Source organism: Manis javanica, chromosome 4, assembly GCF_040802235.1.
Source record: "Manis javanica isolate MJ-LG chromosome 4, MJ_LKY, whole genome shotgun sequence".
Classification (NCBI taxonomy): Eukaryota; Metazoa; Chordata; class Mammalia; order Pholidota; family Manidae; genus Manis; species Manis javanica.
The window spans coordinates 122,284,123-122,299,635 of NC_133159.1; the positions used below are offsets into that span (position 1 = coordinate 122,284,123).

The following is a 15,513-nucleotide window of genomic DNA, read 5'->3' on the forward strand; positions in this document are numbered from 1 at the left end:
ACTAAATGTTTATGTCCCCCCAAAAATCCTGTGTTGAAGCTTGATCCCCAGGGTGATGATGTCTGGAAGCAGGGCCTTTGCAAGGTGCTTAGGTTATTAGAGTGGAGCCCTTGCAAATGGAATTAGTGCCCCTGTAGAAGAGGCTCCACAGAGACCCCTCTGCCATGTGAGCAGAGTGAGGAGAGAGCCGTCATTAAACGGGAAGCCGTTCACCAGACGCTGTATCTGCCAGCACCTTGATCTTGGACTTTCCAGCCTCCAGACTGTGGCAAACATACTGCTGATGCTTATAAGCCACCCTGTCTGTGGTATTTTGTTACAGCAGCCCAAATGGACTAGACACTGGGCGATTGCAGGAAATGAAATGAGAATGATTTTTGTGTCTTAGTGAGTTGCATTTCTACTAACACTCAAAATCCAGAGCAGCAGCAGAAGCCTAAAACCACCTGCCTTTGAGAATAAGATACTCACGGATGTGTGATGCATCCAAAGTTGGTGAAGGGTCCCTGGATGCGTTGTCTCAGTTCCTGCACCCAGCGGAGACCCCCGGCCACAGTGGGCATGTTCTTGTGCACTGAGGAGAACCCTGGGGACACAGCACAGCCAGACTGAAGGGAGGCTCTAGCTGCCTGCCCCACTCTGCCCCGGGAACACCTCCAGCCTCTGCTTTTGGCCTCATCTACCTCCAATTGCTAAGGTCACTTGTGCTCACACTGAGATGGGGTGTTCCTGCAAGATCACCATGTTCTGCTAAGGAATAAGAAAGTGTGGCCTTGGGGAGAACACTGAACAGGGTCAGAGGACAGAGGTCCCCAGGCAGCTCTACCACTCACTGGCTTTCTGACTTCACAGCAGTGACTTTCAGCCCGGCTGCCCATCAGCATCACCTCAGCCCTGCCCTCGCCATTCAGATTTAATTGATCTGGGTGATGGGGGCAGTGTCCAGCCTACCTGTATTTTTTAAAAAAGCTCTTGAGAGGATCCTAATTGCACAGTCAGGCTTGAGAAATGCTGCCTTAAACAGACAACTTAATCTCTCTGGGGCTCAGTCTTTTCACCTATAAAATGGGAATAATAACCTCAGGGTTCCTATTAGAATCTAGTAAGATTATAAGTGAGACAGGCCATGTGGACTGTGAAGCACTTGCCCAGAGTTAGCACTGCCTGGTTATTCTTTTTTTTTTATTTTGGTATCATTAATCTACAATTACAGAAAGAACATTATGTTTACTAGATTCCCCCCTTCACCAAGTCCCCCCGACATACCCCTTCACAGCCACTGTCCACTGTGTAATAAGATGCTGTAAAATCACTACTTGTCTTCTCTGTGTTGCGCAGCCCTCCCCGTGCTCCCCACGCACTATACATGCTAATCGTAATGCCCTCTTTCTTTTTCCCCGCCCTTATCCCTCCCTTTCCACCCACTGTCCCCAGTCCCTTTCCCTTTGGTAACTGTTAGTCCATTCTTGGATTCTGTGATTCTGCTGCTGTTTTGTTCCTTCAGTTTTCCTTTGTTCTTATACACCACATATGAGTGAAATCATTTGGTACTTGTCCTTCTCTGCTTGGCTTTTTTCACTGAGTATAATACCCTCTAGCTCCATCCATGTTGTTGCAAATGGTAGCATCTGTTTTTTTCTTATGGCTGCATAATATTCCATTGTGTATATGTACCACATCTTCTTTATCCATTCATCTATTGATGGACATGTAGGTTGCTTCCATATCTTGGCTATTGTAAACAGTGCAGCAATAAACATAGGGGTGCACCTGTCTTTTTCAAACTGGAGTGCTGCATTCTTAGGGTAAATTCCTAGAAGTGGAATTCCTGGGTCAAATGGTATTTCTACTTTGAGCATTCTGAGGAACCTCCATACTGCTTTCCACAATGGTTGAACTAGTTTACATTCTCATCAGCAGTGTAGGAGTGTTCCCCTTTCTCCACAACCTTGCCAACATTTGTTGTTGTTTGTCTTTTCAATGATGGCGATCCTTATTGGTGTGAGGTGATATCTCACTATGGATTTAATTTGCATTTCTCTGATGATTAGCGATGTGGAGCATCTTTTCATGTGCCTGTTGGCCATCTGTATTTCTTCTTTAGAGAACTGTCCATTCAGCTCCTCTGCCCATTTTTTAATTGGATTATTTGCTTTTTGTTTGTTGAGGCATATGAGCTCTTTATATATTTTTGGATGTCAATCCTTTATCGGATATGTCATTTATGAATATGTTCTCCCATACTGTAGGATACCTTTTTGTTCTATTGATGGTATCCTTTGCTGTACAGAAGCTTTTTAGCTTGATACAGTCCCACTTGTTCATTTTTGCCTTTGTTTCCCTTGCCCGGGGAGATAAGTTCATGAAGATAAGTTCATGTTTATGTCCATGAGATTTTTGCCTATGTTTTTTCTAAGAGTTTTATGGTTTCATGACTTACATTCAGGTCTTTGGTCCATTTGGAGTTTACTTTTGTGTATGGGGTTAGATGGTGATCCAGTTTCATTCTCTTACATGTAGCTGTCCAGTTTTGCCAGCACCATCTGTTGAAGAGACTGTCATTTCCCCATTGTATGTCCATGGCTCCTTTATCAAATATTAATTGGCCATATATGTTTGGATTAATGTCTGGAGTCTCTATTCTGTTCCACTGGTCTGTGGCTCTGTTCTTGTGCCAGTACCAAATTGTCTTGATTACTGTGGCTTTGTAGTAGAGATTGAAGTTGGGGAGTGAGATCACCCCCATCCCCCACTTTATTCTTTCTTCTCAGGATTGCATTGGCTATTCGGGGTCTTTGATGGTTCCATATGAATTTTTGCACTATTTGTTCCAGTTCATTGAAGAATGCTGTTGGTAATTTAATAGGGATTGCATTGAATCTGTATATTGCTTTGGGCAGGATGGCCATTCTGACGATATTAATTCTTCCTAGCCAGGATCATGGGATGAGTTTCCATTTGTTAGTGACCTCTTTAATTTCTCTTAAGAGTGTCTTGTAGTTTTCAAGGTATAGGTCTTTCACTTCCTTGGTTAGATTTATTCCTAGGTATTTTATTCTTTTTGATGCAATTGTGAATGGAGTTGTTTCCCTGATTTCTCTTTCTATTGGCTCGTTGTTAGTGTATAGGAAAGCCATAGATTTCTGTGTGTTGATTTTGTATCCTGCAACTTTGGTGTATTCTGATACCAGTTCTAGTAGTTTTGGGGTGGAGTCTTTAGGGTTTTTCAAGTAGAGTATCATGTCATCTGCAAATAGTGACAGTTTAACTTCTTCTTTACCAATCTGGATTCCTTGTATTTCTTTGTTTTGTCTGATTGCTGTGGCTAGGACCTCCAGTACTATGTTAAATAACAGCGGGGAGAGTGGGTATCCCTGTCTAGTTTCCAATCTCAGAGGAAAAGCTTTCAGCTTCTCGCTGTTCAGTATAATGTTGGCTGTGCGTTTATGATATATGGCCTTTATTATGTTGAGGTACTTGCCCTCTATGCCCATTTTGTTGAGAGTTTTTATCATGAATGGATGCTGAATTTTGTCAAATCCTTTTTAGCATCTATGGAGATGATCATGTGGTTTTTGTCCTTCTCTTTGTTGATGTGGGGATGATGTTGATGGATTTTCGAATGTTGTACCATCTTTGCATCCCTGGGATGAATCCCACTTGGTCATGTTGTATGATCCTCTTGATGTATTTTTGAATTCCATTTGCTAATATTTTGTTGAGTATTTTTGCATCTACATTCATTAGGGATATTTGTCTGTAGTTTTCTTTTTTGGTGGGGTCTTTGCATGGTTTTGGTATTAGGGTGATGTGGGCTTCATAGAATGAGTTTGGGAATATTCCCTCCTCTTCTATTTTTTGGAAAACTTTAAGGAGAATGGGTGTTATTTCTTCTCTGTATGTCTGATAAAATTCTGAGGTAAATCCATCTGGCCCAGGGGTTTTGTTCTTGGATAGTTTTTCGATTACCGATTCAATTTTGTTGCTGGTAATTGGTCTGTTTAGATTTTTTGTTTCTTTCTGGGTCAGTCTTGAAAGGTTGTATTTTTCTAAGAAGTTGTCCATTTCTCCTAGGTTTTCCAGCTTGTTAGCATATAGGTTTTCATAGTATTCTCTAATAATTCTTTGTATTTCTGTGGGGTCTGTCATGATTTTTCCTTTCTCGTTTGTGATTCTGTTGATGTATGTTGACTCTCTTTTCCTCTTAATAAGTCTGGCTAGAGGCTTATCTATTTTGTTTATTTTCTCGAAGAACCAGCTCTTGGTTTCATTGATTTTTGCTATTGTTTTATTCTTCTCGATTTTATTTATTTCTTCTCTGATCTTTATTGTGTCCCACTTTCTGCTGACCTTAGGCCTCATTTGTTCTTCTTTTTCCAATTTCGGTAATTGTGACATTAGACCACTCATTTTGGATTGTTCTTCCTTCTTTAAATATGCCTGAATTGCTATATACTTTCCTCTTAAGACTGCTTTTGCTGCATCCCACAGAATTTGGGGCTTTGTGTTATTGTTGTCATTTGTTTCCATATATTGCTGGATCTCCATTTTAATTTGGTTATTGATCCATTGATTATTTAGGAGCATGTTGTTAAGCCTCCATGTGTTTGTGAGCCTTTTTGCTTTCTTTGTACAATTTATTTCTAGTTTTACACCTTTGTGGTCTGAAAAGTTGGCTGGTAGGATTTCAATCTTTTGGAATTTACTGAGGCTCTTTTTGTGGCCTAGTATGTGGTCTATTCTGGAGAATGTTCCATGTGCACTTGAGAAGGATGTGTATCCTGTTGCTTTTGGGTGTAGAGTTCTATAGATGTCTATTAGGTCCATCTGTTCTAGCATGTTGTTCAGTGCCTCTGTGTCCTTACTTATTTTCTCTCTGGTGGATCTGTCCTTGGGGTGAGTGGTGTGTTAAAGTCTCCCAAAATGAATGCATTGCATTCTATTTCCTCCTTTAATTTTGTTAGTATTTGTTTCACATATATTGGTGCTCCTGTATTGGGTGCATGTTTGTTTATAATGGTTATATTCATATATATATATATATGGACTTGTTGGACTGAGCCCTTTATCATTCTGTAATGTCCTTCTTTATCTCTTCTTACTTTCTTTATTTTAAAATCTATTTTGTCTGATACTAGTATTGCAACACCTGCTTTTTTCTCTCTGTTGTTTGCATGAAATATCTTTCTCCAACCTTGACTTTTAATCTGTGCATGTCTTTGGGTTTGAGGTGAGTCTCTTGTAGGCAGCATATAGATGGGTCTTGCTTTTTTTATCCATTCTATTACTCTGTGTCTTTTGATTGGTGCATTCAGTCCATTTACATTTAAGGTGATTATTGAAAGATATGTACTTACTGCCATTGCAGACTTTAGATTTGTGGTTACCAAAGTTTCAAGGTTAACTTGTTTACTACCTTACTGTCTGACCTCACTCGCTTATTGAGCTGTTATAAACACAGTCTGATGATTATTTCTTTCCCTTCTTTTTCCTCCTCCTCCATTCTTCATATGTTGGGTGTTTTGTTCTATGCTCTTTTTAGGAGTGCTCCCATCTAGAGCAGTCCCTCTAAGATACCCTGTAGAGGTGGTTTGTGGGAGGCAAATTCCATCAACTTTTGTTTGTCTGGGAATTGTTTAATCCCTCCTTCATATTTAAATGATAATCATGCTGGATACAGTATCCTTGGTTCAAGGCCCTTCTGTTTCATTGCGTTAAATATATCATGCCATTCTCTTCTGGCCTGTAAGGTTTCTGTTGAGAAGTCTGATGATAGCCTGATGGGTTTTCCTTTGTAGGTGACCTTTTCACTCTCTCTGGCTGCCTTTAATTCTCCGTCCCTGTCCTTGATCTTTGCCACTTTAATTATTATGTGTCTTGGTGTTGACCTCTTTAGATCTCGTCTCTCGGGAGTTCTGTGTGCCTCCGTAGTCTGAGCAACTATTTCCTCCCCCAGTTTGGGGAAGTTCTCAGCAATTATTTCTTAAAAGACACTTTCTATCCCTTTTTCTCTCTCTTCTTCCTCTGATACCCCTATAATGCAGATATTGTTCCTTTTGGATTGGTCACACAGTTCTCTTAATATTGTTTCATTCCTGGAGATCCTTTTATCTCTCTCTGCATCAACTTCTATGCATTCCTGCTCTCTGGTTTCTATTCCATCAATGGTCTCTTGCATCTTATCCATTCTGCTTATAAATCCTTCCAGAGTTTGTTTCACTTCTGTAATCTCCCTCTAGACATCTGTAATCTCCCTCCAGACTTCATCCCTTAGCTCTTGCATATTTCTCTGCAGCTCTGTCAGCATGTTTATGATTTTTATTTTGAATTCTTTTTCAGGGACACTGGTTAGGTCTGCCTCTGCAGATCCTTTCTCAGGTGTAACTATCTTGGACTGGACCAGATTTTTTTTGCCTTTTCATGGTAATAGCAGTTGCTACAGGCAGGTTGTGGGTGTGTCAGCTGGGAGAAGAAAGTCCTTTCCTGCTTGCTGGATGCCTTGCCCTTCTCTGCTGCCTGTGATAGCTACCTGCACTCCTGGAGCAGCCACTGGGTTAATCTCCTAAGCTGCTGTGGACAGGGTGTCCATCAGAGCAGCGTGGAGCCCTGCGGGGAGTGGCAGGCATGCCAGGTGCGCTCCTCCATGCTAGCGGTGACCCTGTCAGGCAGCTGTGTGGCAGCAGCAGCCATTGGGTCTGGCCCGGGCAGCTGTGTGTTGGGCTGGGATTCCAGTCAGCTCCTGGGAGTGTGCCTACTCCCTCCGGCTCCACTGCCGGTGCGCGCAGGGCTTTTCCACGCAGGCTTCTACCGGGCTCTGGCTTCACTGCCACCGGTGGGCGTGAGCCATGCCTGGGCTGTTCGGTCGCGCCGCTGTGGGCTAGCACAAGCCTCTCCTGTGGCACATGGATCTGTTCTTGGTTCCTTCCAGCGCTTCCGCCCCCGGCACGCGGTCCCACTCTCCTGCTACTGGGCCCATGAGTCGGGGTCCGTGCGAGTTGGAGGAACGACTGGCAGGCTGCCTAGTCTTGTGAGGGGCTTCAGAGCTGCACTGCCTCCATTTAGGGAACCTAAGTTTCCCCAGTATTCCCAGCTGCCAGGACAACTTCATCCAGCTATGGGGTCCCTGTCTATTTAAGACTTGCAGAAAGCACTCGCTTTTCTTTTGTCTCAGGGCGCTGGTTGTGGGGACCTGCCCTCAGGTTTTGGGGAGGAGATTTCCTCTGAACTACTCACACCGCCATCTTCCCATGATCCTGCCTGGTTATTCTTATTTTAATTCATACAGTGGGTTTGTTTCCTTATAATTAGTGGCCCAGATTTAACAATTATAAGATTTCATTTTTTGAAAAAAGGTCAGTTTCCAGCTTCCCTTATAAAATTGGAAGATCTGGCAACAATCAGCAGCCACTTCCAACTGGCAAGTGAAGCTGAACGGGGCCCCTTCATTTAGTTTACCCTGGACATCCCCACTCTGATGTCTCATGCTCAGCCCAGATCCATTACTGCCATTTTTCTGCTTGGCCCCCAAGGTAGGCAAAATTCTAGGATGATACTGCATCCTTGCATAATCCTCTCCTCCTGCAGTGTGGGTAGCAGCTCTGAATACAGTGAGATGGTCACTCCTGTGAAGATGTTATCTTGTATGGCAAAAGGGAGAGGCTCCTTGCAGGCCTGTCTTAATCAGCTGAGCCCTTAAAAGCAGAGTTTTCTGTGGCAGAAGAGGAAGTCAGGGATCTGAAGCATGAGAAAGATTTACTGGTTTGAAGATGGAGGCAGCTACAGAGCCTTGCCAGCTGGTAAGGAATGGGAGCTCCTTCTGTTGCTGAGTGGCCCCCAGCTGGCAGTCAACAAGGAAATGGAGACCTCGGTCCTACAGCCACAAGGACCTGGATTCCACCAGCAAGAATGGGCTCAGAAGTGGTTTGTCCCCCTTGAGCCTTCAGATGAGAACTCGGCCTGGCTGATACCTTGATTCCAGCCTTGTGAAACTCTGAGTGGAGAACCAAGGCATACCAAGTGGGGCTGTAGAAGAGTGACGTGTGTGGTTTTAAGACACTAGGTTGAGATGACAGGCAGGAATGGAAAACTAATAGGGCCTCTGAAGGTATCCTAGGTTTTGAATTCCATATTCGACTGGATGAAGTCATGAGGGTTATCCCACATAAAGCAGAGGCCAACAGATTTCCTGAGAATAGCTTCTTAACTGGAAGCATTCTTAATAGCCACACTATGAAACCTATTTATAGACAGTGGTCCTGCTACTCCAATACTTAAAAACCTCGGATGATTTCCCATTGCCAGAATAGTGAATTCTGGGTTCTTTAATATGGTACTCAGAGCACTTCACAACCCAGTCCAAATTCCAGGGCTGCCCTAATCTCTCTCCTTACACCTTGCTTGGCTAAAAGCAGGTCTGACTGGGCACCTTCCGCATTCTCCCCTGTCTTTGCTTTAGAGGCCTGGGCTGCCCATGCCCCCTTTCAGGGCTCTGCCTCTTGCCACCTCCTCCACACACTCTCCCTTGAATCTTCGAGCCACAGTTCATCTTGTTTTGTTATGGTTCTTTAGGACTCAAATCGAGCACTACTTATAATCTGCTATGTGTTATTGTTAACTCTGTTCAGGGATGGTGGGTTCCTTGAAGGACTACCTTTTGGTATTAAGTAGTCTATCCATTAGTATGGCCTGCCTCTGCATACAGTGTCTACAAATGTGTCCTGCATACAGCAAAGATCCAAGAAATGTTTGTAAAACTGAACTGATCTTGTGTTTAACTTTCAAACAGATAAGATTAAGAACTGCAATAAAAATAGAGCCATCACATCTCAGCGTGGGACCACCCTTTGTCAGGCTCCCACTGGTTCCTCCCCACAGAAGCATGGTTGCTATGGCACTGGAAGGGATCAGCAACTTTTCTCAGGCATGTGCAAATCTGTTGTGTGTTGAGGTATGTTGGAGATTAATTAATGTGGCAACATGGATCAAGGGTCAACTCATACATTATGCTAAGGTCTCAATGAACTAGAAGCCATCAAGATGTCACTGCTCTGCATCAGCCTGCCAATCTCAGCCCCAGACACAGGGAAATGTGCAGTTCAGTGCACTCTAAAATCACCCAAGAGGGTCTGGAACTTCAGGTAAGAAGGCTGTGCTTGCTTTTCTTGGAAACGTCATGGATACACAGTGAACAGTTAATAAATACAATAGGAGTGAAGTGCACCCTTCCCAGGAATGGAACCTCCCCTTTCACACCCCATCCCCTGGCATCAAGCCTACCACATTCTGCCTCCTCCTGGACATGCTGACTGTAGATTATTCTCACTGCATCCAGGTCTTTGTTGAACATTTGGATGAGCACCAGGTATTTATCAGCTACATCCTGTGCTACTGGTGTTCTTTCAAGGAGCTTTCCTGCTATGTCTATGAGCTGCAGAGGAGGTGGAGAAAGAAGAGGAGAAAGTCACAGATTCAACCTTTCTGTGGTTACATAAATCTTATTCTCTGGCTTTTCTTTCACATGCCTACCAAAGTAAGGGATTCAGGAAATTGTTACTGTGCAACTGGATCAATAATCATTAATTGGTGGGTATTCATAGTCTGCCCCCCTGTCCTTTGCTTCTAAAGAAGGACTCCTATCTGTTGAATTACCTACCAGACCCTCTTGGGTTGGAAGAATCTGGATAAAGGATAAAACAAAGAGAAAACTAGAAATGTCAGAAAGGTTAAGCTGATCTACATAAAATATGACCGAAAATAGAGAAGGAGGGTGAAAATGGATATGGCAAAAAAAAAAAAGGCTAAGTGGGCTGGATGTTGGGGAGAATTTAGAAGGCTAAAGTCTGAGAGTGGGAGCAAGAAAAACTTTCAGAGAGAACCAATTCCAACAAACATCTGACAAATTTCTAAGAACTAACAAATGCTTGGAGAGAGGAGTCCCAAGAGTCTTCCTATGCAAGTTATGGAACAGCAGGTAGCAGGTATTTATTAAAGGAGACACATACACACACACACACACTCAACACCCTCAGTGGCTAATGGACCTGGCAATTTGGGGGCCCCAGTATTCTAGAAGAGCATAGGGTCACTCAAACTGAGTTTAAGCTTGTTCTTCAATTGTCCTCCATTCATCCACTCTATGTTTGAGATATTTTCAATGACTTGAAACTTAACTTCTCAAGGAAGTCTATTCCATCTTTGAGCAGTTTTGACAAAAATCTCTTTCCTCTGTTGAGCCAGAATCTGCTCATTGCAACTTGCACTGATTAGTTCTGGTTCTAATCCTTAAGGCTTTACAGAATAGGTCTCCTCATAGTCCATAGAAGACATCATGTTCTACTACATCTTCATGCCTCATGCCTCAGAATTCTCAGTTATGCAGCTGTTTATCTGTTCATCGTCCTAAACCTTCCCCTCCATGTGCTTGTACCATCTGATCTGGGCATCATAGGGCAAGGACACAGGTCTTCTTAGTCTAGTTACTTGTACTTGAACTGTATAAGCATTTACATGGCAGGTGGTTTGCTCCAGCTTGAACCAACCTGACAGCAGTGATTAAGTAGCCACTTGTCCTGCACAGCCACAGTTTCAGGACAGTGACCAGTAGACTTCTTCACTTCTAATGGGCACCCTACTGATAAGGCCCAAAGAGCCCGTTCCAAAAGAAACTTTTGAAAAATATTTCTTCCTCATCATGTTTACAGAAATGCATTTGTAATCAACCTTAGAAACCCAGTTCTGCATACTTCCTGGCCCCAGGACACCCACAATGAACTATCAGGAACAATTAATATCTGATATTAATTAATTAATACCAGGAACAAAACAGTTGGAAGAGCATCCTTACTTTCCTTGAATGAGGGTGGGGGAAGAATCAGGCATAGGGTCCATGCGACCGCACAAACCTTAAAGGCATGCTCCAAACTGGGCGCGTCATCGAAGGCCTGAATAAAGATAGTCCCCAGTCTTCGGTCGAGATCTTCTACTCTCTGGTTAAATTCAGACACATCATTTTCAAATTCCTAAAAAGACAGCATATGGACATAAGGAAAACATTTTCTAAAGGCCAATCCCACTATGCTCTTTACTATCAACCATTGTATTTCAGTCAGTTATACCAAGGATTTATTTTAATTTTCTAAAATTTGCCTTGGTGTGATTTAGTTGTTATCCCTGTAGGTCATCAGTTACCCTATGATTGCAGCATTTTTGTCCCCAGATACTCTAGACAAAAAGACAAAGGGAGTCAAGTGTGAGGCCAGCACCCTGTCACCTCCCTTTCTGTGTCACCTGTCCCCTCCTGAAGCCCCTTCTCTGTCACCCACAGCCCCAGCTCGTGCTGCTGTGAGGGCTGTCTCAGCACAACAGCCCCAGCCACAGGGTTATTCCATCCTAACCATCTGCTTTCCTTCCTCCCTTGAATCGAAATCCTATTTTTTCACTGTAAACAAACTAATCTGGCCATGAGGAACAAAGTTACTAAACTAATACACACCATTTCTTCTAAGTGCATCTGAATTGGTTGAGACAGCAGCTAGCCATTGTTTCTGAGGTTGCCAAAGTCAGCAAATAAAAATACAGGACACACAGCTGTATTTAAGTTTCAGATCACTGAATACCGTTTGTATTTAAATTTCAGATCACTGAATACCGTTTGTAGTATGAGCATGCCCCAATTACTGCATTTCATTTGGCAACCTAAAGGCTGTTTTCTTTAGAATGTAGCAATTTTCAGAGAAACTTTGTTAACTCAAACCTCTAATTTGTGAAATGATTATTATTCGCTATTATTGCTTTATAACAGGAATGCATAGTCTTATGAAAAGACAAAGAAAAATTAAAAACATAGTATTTTCCTACCGTCCTAGCCCAGCCACATGAACACTGTAGTATGTTTCCCTATGCCTAGAATTTTGTTTTGTTTTGTTTTACCATAGTGTTAGGAAACACATGGAATATATTCTGCTTTGTAGTCCACCTTTTTTTTTCCTTCCTTCTTTAGATTAATGGAATTTTTAGGAAGTTGGTGACTATGGGGTTTGGCCAACTAAAATCTCCCGCTGTCTGAAGGTGCTCCAAGCCTCCAGTTTCCTCCTTCTTCCCCTCACGTGCTCTTTAAATTCCTTCTCCTGTAACCTAGCCACTCCCTCTTCAGGGAGCTTGGTCTACGTCTGCTGCTTGGTACTGGCCCTTTTGCATCTTTGTCTCTACTTCGGACTTGCACTCACAGGTCTGAGAGTCCCTGGGCTGCAGGTAAGATGTGGATTCTTGTGTCCCAATCCTGGAAAACTCTGGCCTTCTTGAGGGCTTACTCTCTTGGGAGCAAGGGTTAGATCAGAAAAACAGATAAGAAACGACTGTATCACTTATGCCTCCCCACTCCATGAATAAAACTCTGCCCAGGGATGCCTCGCCTTTGTGTAGCAGTCACTGCTGGAAGCTTAAAGCTTTGAAAGCGGCAGAGCAACCTGCAGCTGGGGCCTCTGAGATCACCCTATATTCATCTCAGCATGCCTGAAACCTTGGAATAGTCGAGAGCTGGAAGGGCCCTCCCTGACCTTTCTCCCAACACAAAGAATAATTAGGAGTGGTCTTTTTTGGTCAAACCATGGACTCTGGAGCCAAAGGAAGTGCACAGGAAAAATGCAAGGGAATACCCAGACTCTACAGGCTGGAGGCATCTGAGAGAGAAAAGCTTGCAGGTGGGCCCTTCCCAGTCCTACCGTGCTTTGGGGGTCCAAGCAGTCATAAGAAGATTCTGAGAAGACCCTGTACATCTCTTGAAATTCCTCGTACATTTGCTGAATCTGCTGACTCAGGGCTTTCCCTCTGATGCCACTAAATTCAAGCTTTCCCAGTTTGTGGAAGTCCAAGGTTGTGTTCAGAAGATCCTACAAGAACAATTCATAAAAGAATTAAAATAATAATGATAATTATGATGATAACAACAGCAGATAACACTCAGATTAGTATGGGAAGAGCTGGGAATCATGTGGGGGTGATGGTTGCTTAGGAAAATGTGAAGCCTGATAAGTTTTGTAACCTTATTATTAGATTGAGTGGTTATAAACAACTCCTGGTTAAACTCAGTCACAAAGCAGAGAGAAAGTACAGATAGATAAAATTCACACAAACAAAAAATCAGATTTATACCTGTTTCTTTTTTGTGTCCTCTTATAAATACTAAAATATAATAACATCATTTACATAACTGGTGGCTTTACTACTGATTTTTTTAACTCTATTTAAAAAAGACCATTGTATCTGGTTTTAGAATGGCAGCTATCTTGAGGGATATTGAAAGGAAAGCGGATCTTTCCAATAGTTCTCAGCAAGAAAAGAAACCTGCGGGCTGCTCTTGCCAAGTACATGCAGTGTGATACGCCCCTCAGTCAGCTGGGTGACGGTGGGCAATTACTTGACGTCTCTGCATTGAGTTTCTTCACCTGGAAGGGGATAATGATAGTAAGAAGTGAGTAAGTCAGCGCAGGCTTAGAATTTAGACCAGCGCCTGGCACACAGTAAATACCCAGTAAGTGTGTATTACTATCCCTGCTATTGACATGCCAGTGTCCCGGCTGTGCTTAGAATAAAGTGAAGGTGGACAGTGCAACCCAAAGCCTTGGGGAGAAACCCTCCCAAGTCCACGGAAAGAGCTGATAGGGCAGCAGCCTCCAGAACACACTCCCATGACAGATTGTGTTTACATCTCACGTAGAAACCTCCAAACCAAGATGTTCTTCCCATTACAACTTCCAGCCTATGAGCATGCCTCTTCAATAGGAGAGAGGGAAATAAAAGTTACCTTTGCATGATTTTGGCAAACATGTGGCGGGGCCCCCTAGGAGAGGGTGTTTTACTCTGAGGAATTTTGAAGGGCAAGAAGGAGGAACACTGTGTCACAATGCTGAAAACCCCACAGGGTCCTGGGATATGCCCTCTGCCCACGGCCACTGCCAACAGGTGACCCCTCAGGCTTGCAGAGGGCTGCCCAGCTCCTTTCTCTTATGGGGACACCAACTTCAATAAAAGTGACAGAGGCACAGGGAAGTGGTAAGGAGTGGCTTCCCCAGGTTGGCAGGGGGCATGCAGGCAATCTTGGGAAGCCACCTGGCAATGCTTTTTAGCTCAGCTATGTTCAGGCATGGCTGTCAGCAAGTAGCTGAAGTGAGAGAGAAGAAAGAACCAGCCTAGCAAAGGAAGATATACACCCAAACTGGAGGCTCTTGCCACTGATGGTGGGAAATGGGTCAGTCTTTATTTAAAAACACGTTCAACTTTATATACTGGGAAGAAAGCTGAAATGAATTTTACTTAAGTGATATTGACTTAGGTAGTAATTAAGTCATTTAACAAGTGCTTAGTTGGGATCAGTGTTACAGGAGAAATGTATTTGTGCCTGCCATGGAATGTCACCTGGGTACCAATTTTTCATCATCCCATGGATGTCAATTTCAATTTTTAGGAAATATTCTCTAACCATTTTAATAGACAGATGATGCATCTTGATATGTTTGATTATATCAGATAACTAGACAATAATTTTGTTACACTATTTTTTTTTTCTCAGGAATACTTAAGTCATGGTTTTGGCTGGTCACTGGGAGGTGTTCCATCTCCAATCTAACAGATATATCATAGATATTAGAGAAATGTTTATTTAATCATTCTATTTTGGGAGAAACTCTATCACCAAAAAGAACACATATTTACATTACTTTATGTAACTTAACAAACACATGATGGGCAACACATTTACCTGAGGTTCAATTCAAGGTCTGAGACCTTTCCTTACTCCCCTATTAAATGAGCCTCCCATCCTACTCCTTCTTTCCTCTGGACCCTCTGTGCCCCGTTGCCCTGCTTAAGCTTTCTCCAGAGCTCTTACCATGCTCTGGCATTATAATATATTATTTAGCCCCCTTCAGTCCCTGGAAGAGTCCTGGACACTGAAGAATTATTTGTGGAATGAATGAACATATGATCTTTGAACCCTAACAACTACAGTAGTACCTCTAGAAGGTGAAAAGGTGGTAGAAAATCTAGGAACCATGATCTCAGGAGCAATTGGAGAAAATAGGAAAAACTAGACAAGAGGAGAGAATTCTAAACCAAGGCTGAACTGCACCTTCAAAAGCATTTGGCCAAAAGCTCAAGGTAGAAGAACCTCATGTGGTGCTTCTCTGAGGCAAGAACTAAGGCAAATGGGTGAACAGGACAAGGAAGCAAGTTCGGGCTCAACTTGGAGGCTAAACTTCTAATATTTCTTGTAGTTTACCATTTTGACCTACAAGAAATGACAATTTCATGTGGTCTTCCACTTAATAAGACAGAACCATCTGATATCCAGAGATGTCCAACTGTAGAATGGGCTGCTAAGAGAGGTAGTAAGCTGTCCTTATGAGGATGGATTTTAGCAGAAGTTTGACATCAGAAGTATTATAGAGAAGATTTCTGAATCAGGCAGGAAACTGTCTTACAACTGCAGAAACAGATTCATCATGATGGTGACTATAT

At 42.8% G+C, this 15,513-nt stretch overlaps 1 protein-coding gene across 2 annotated transcripts in view; it reads right to left on the bottom strand.

Moving 5' to 3' along the window:
• Window positions 1-15,513, bottom strand: part of LOC108387708 (dynein axonemal heavy chain 9) — an 890,975-nt gene that overhangs the window by 852,964 nt on the left and 22,498 nt on the right. For both annotated transcript variants that reach the window (XM_073234761.1, XM_073234762.1), the window contains exons 7-11: window positions 12,720-12,887; window positions 12,225-12,311; window positions 10,902-11,018; window positions 9,277-9,427; window positions 472-586 (exon numbers count right to left, since the gene is read on the bottom strand). In XM_073234761.1, the coding sequence (XP_073090862.1) occupies window positions 472-586; window positions 9,277-9,427; window positions 10,902-11,018; window positions 12,225-12,311; window positions 12,720-12,887 (638 nt within the window). The remainder of the gene's footprint in view (window positions 1-471; window positions 587-9,276; window positions 9,428-10,901; window positions 11,019-12,224; window positions 12,312-12,719; window positions 12,888-15,513) is intronic.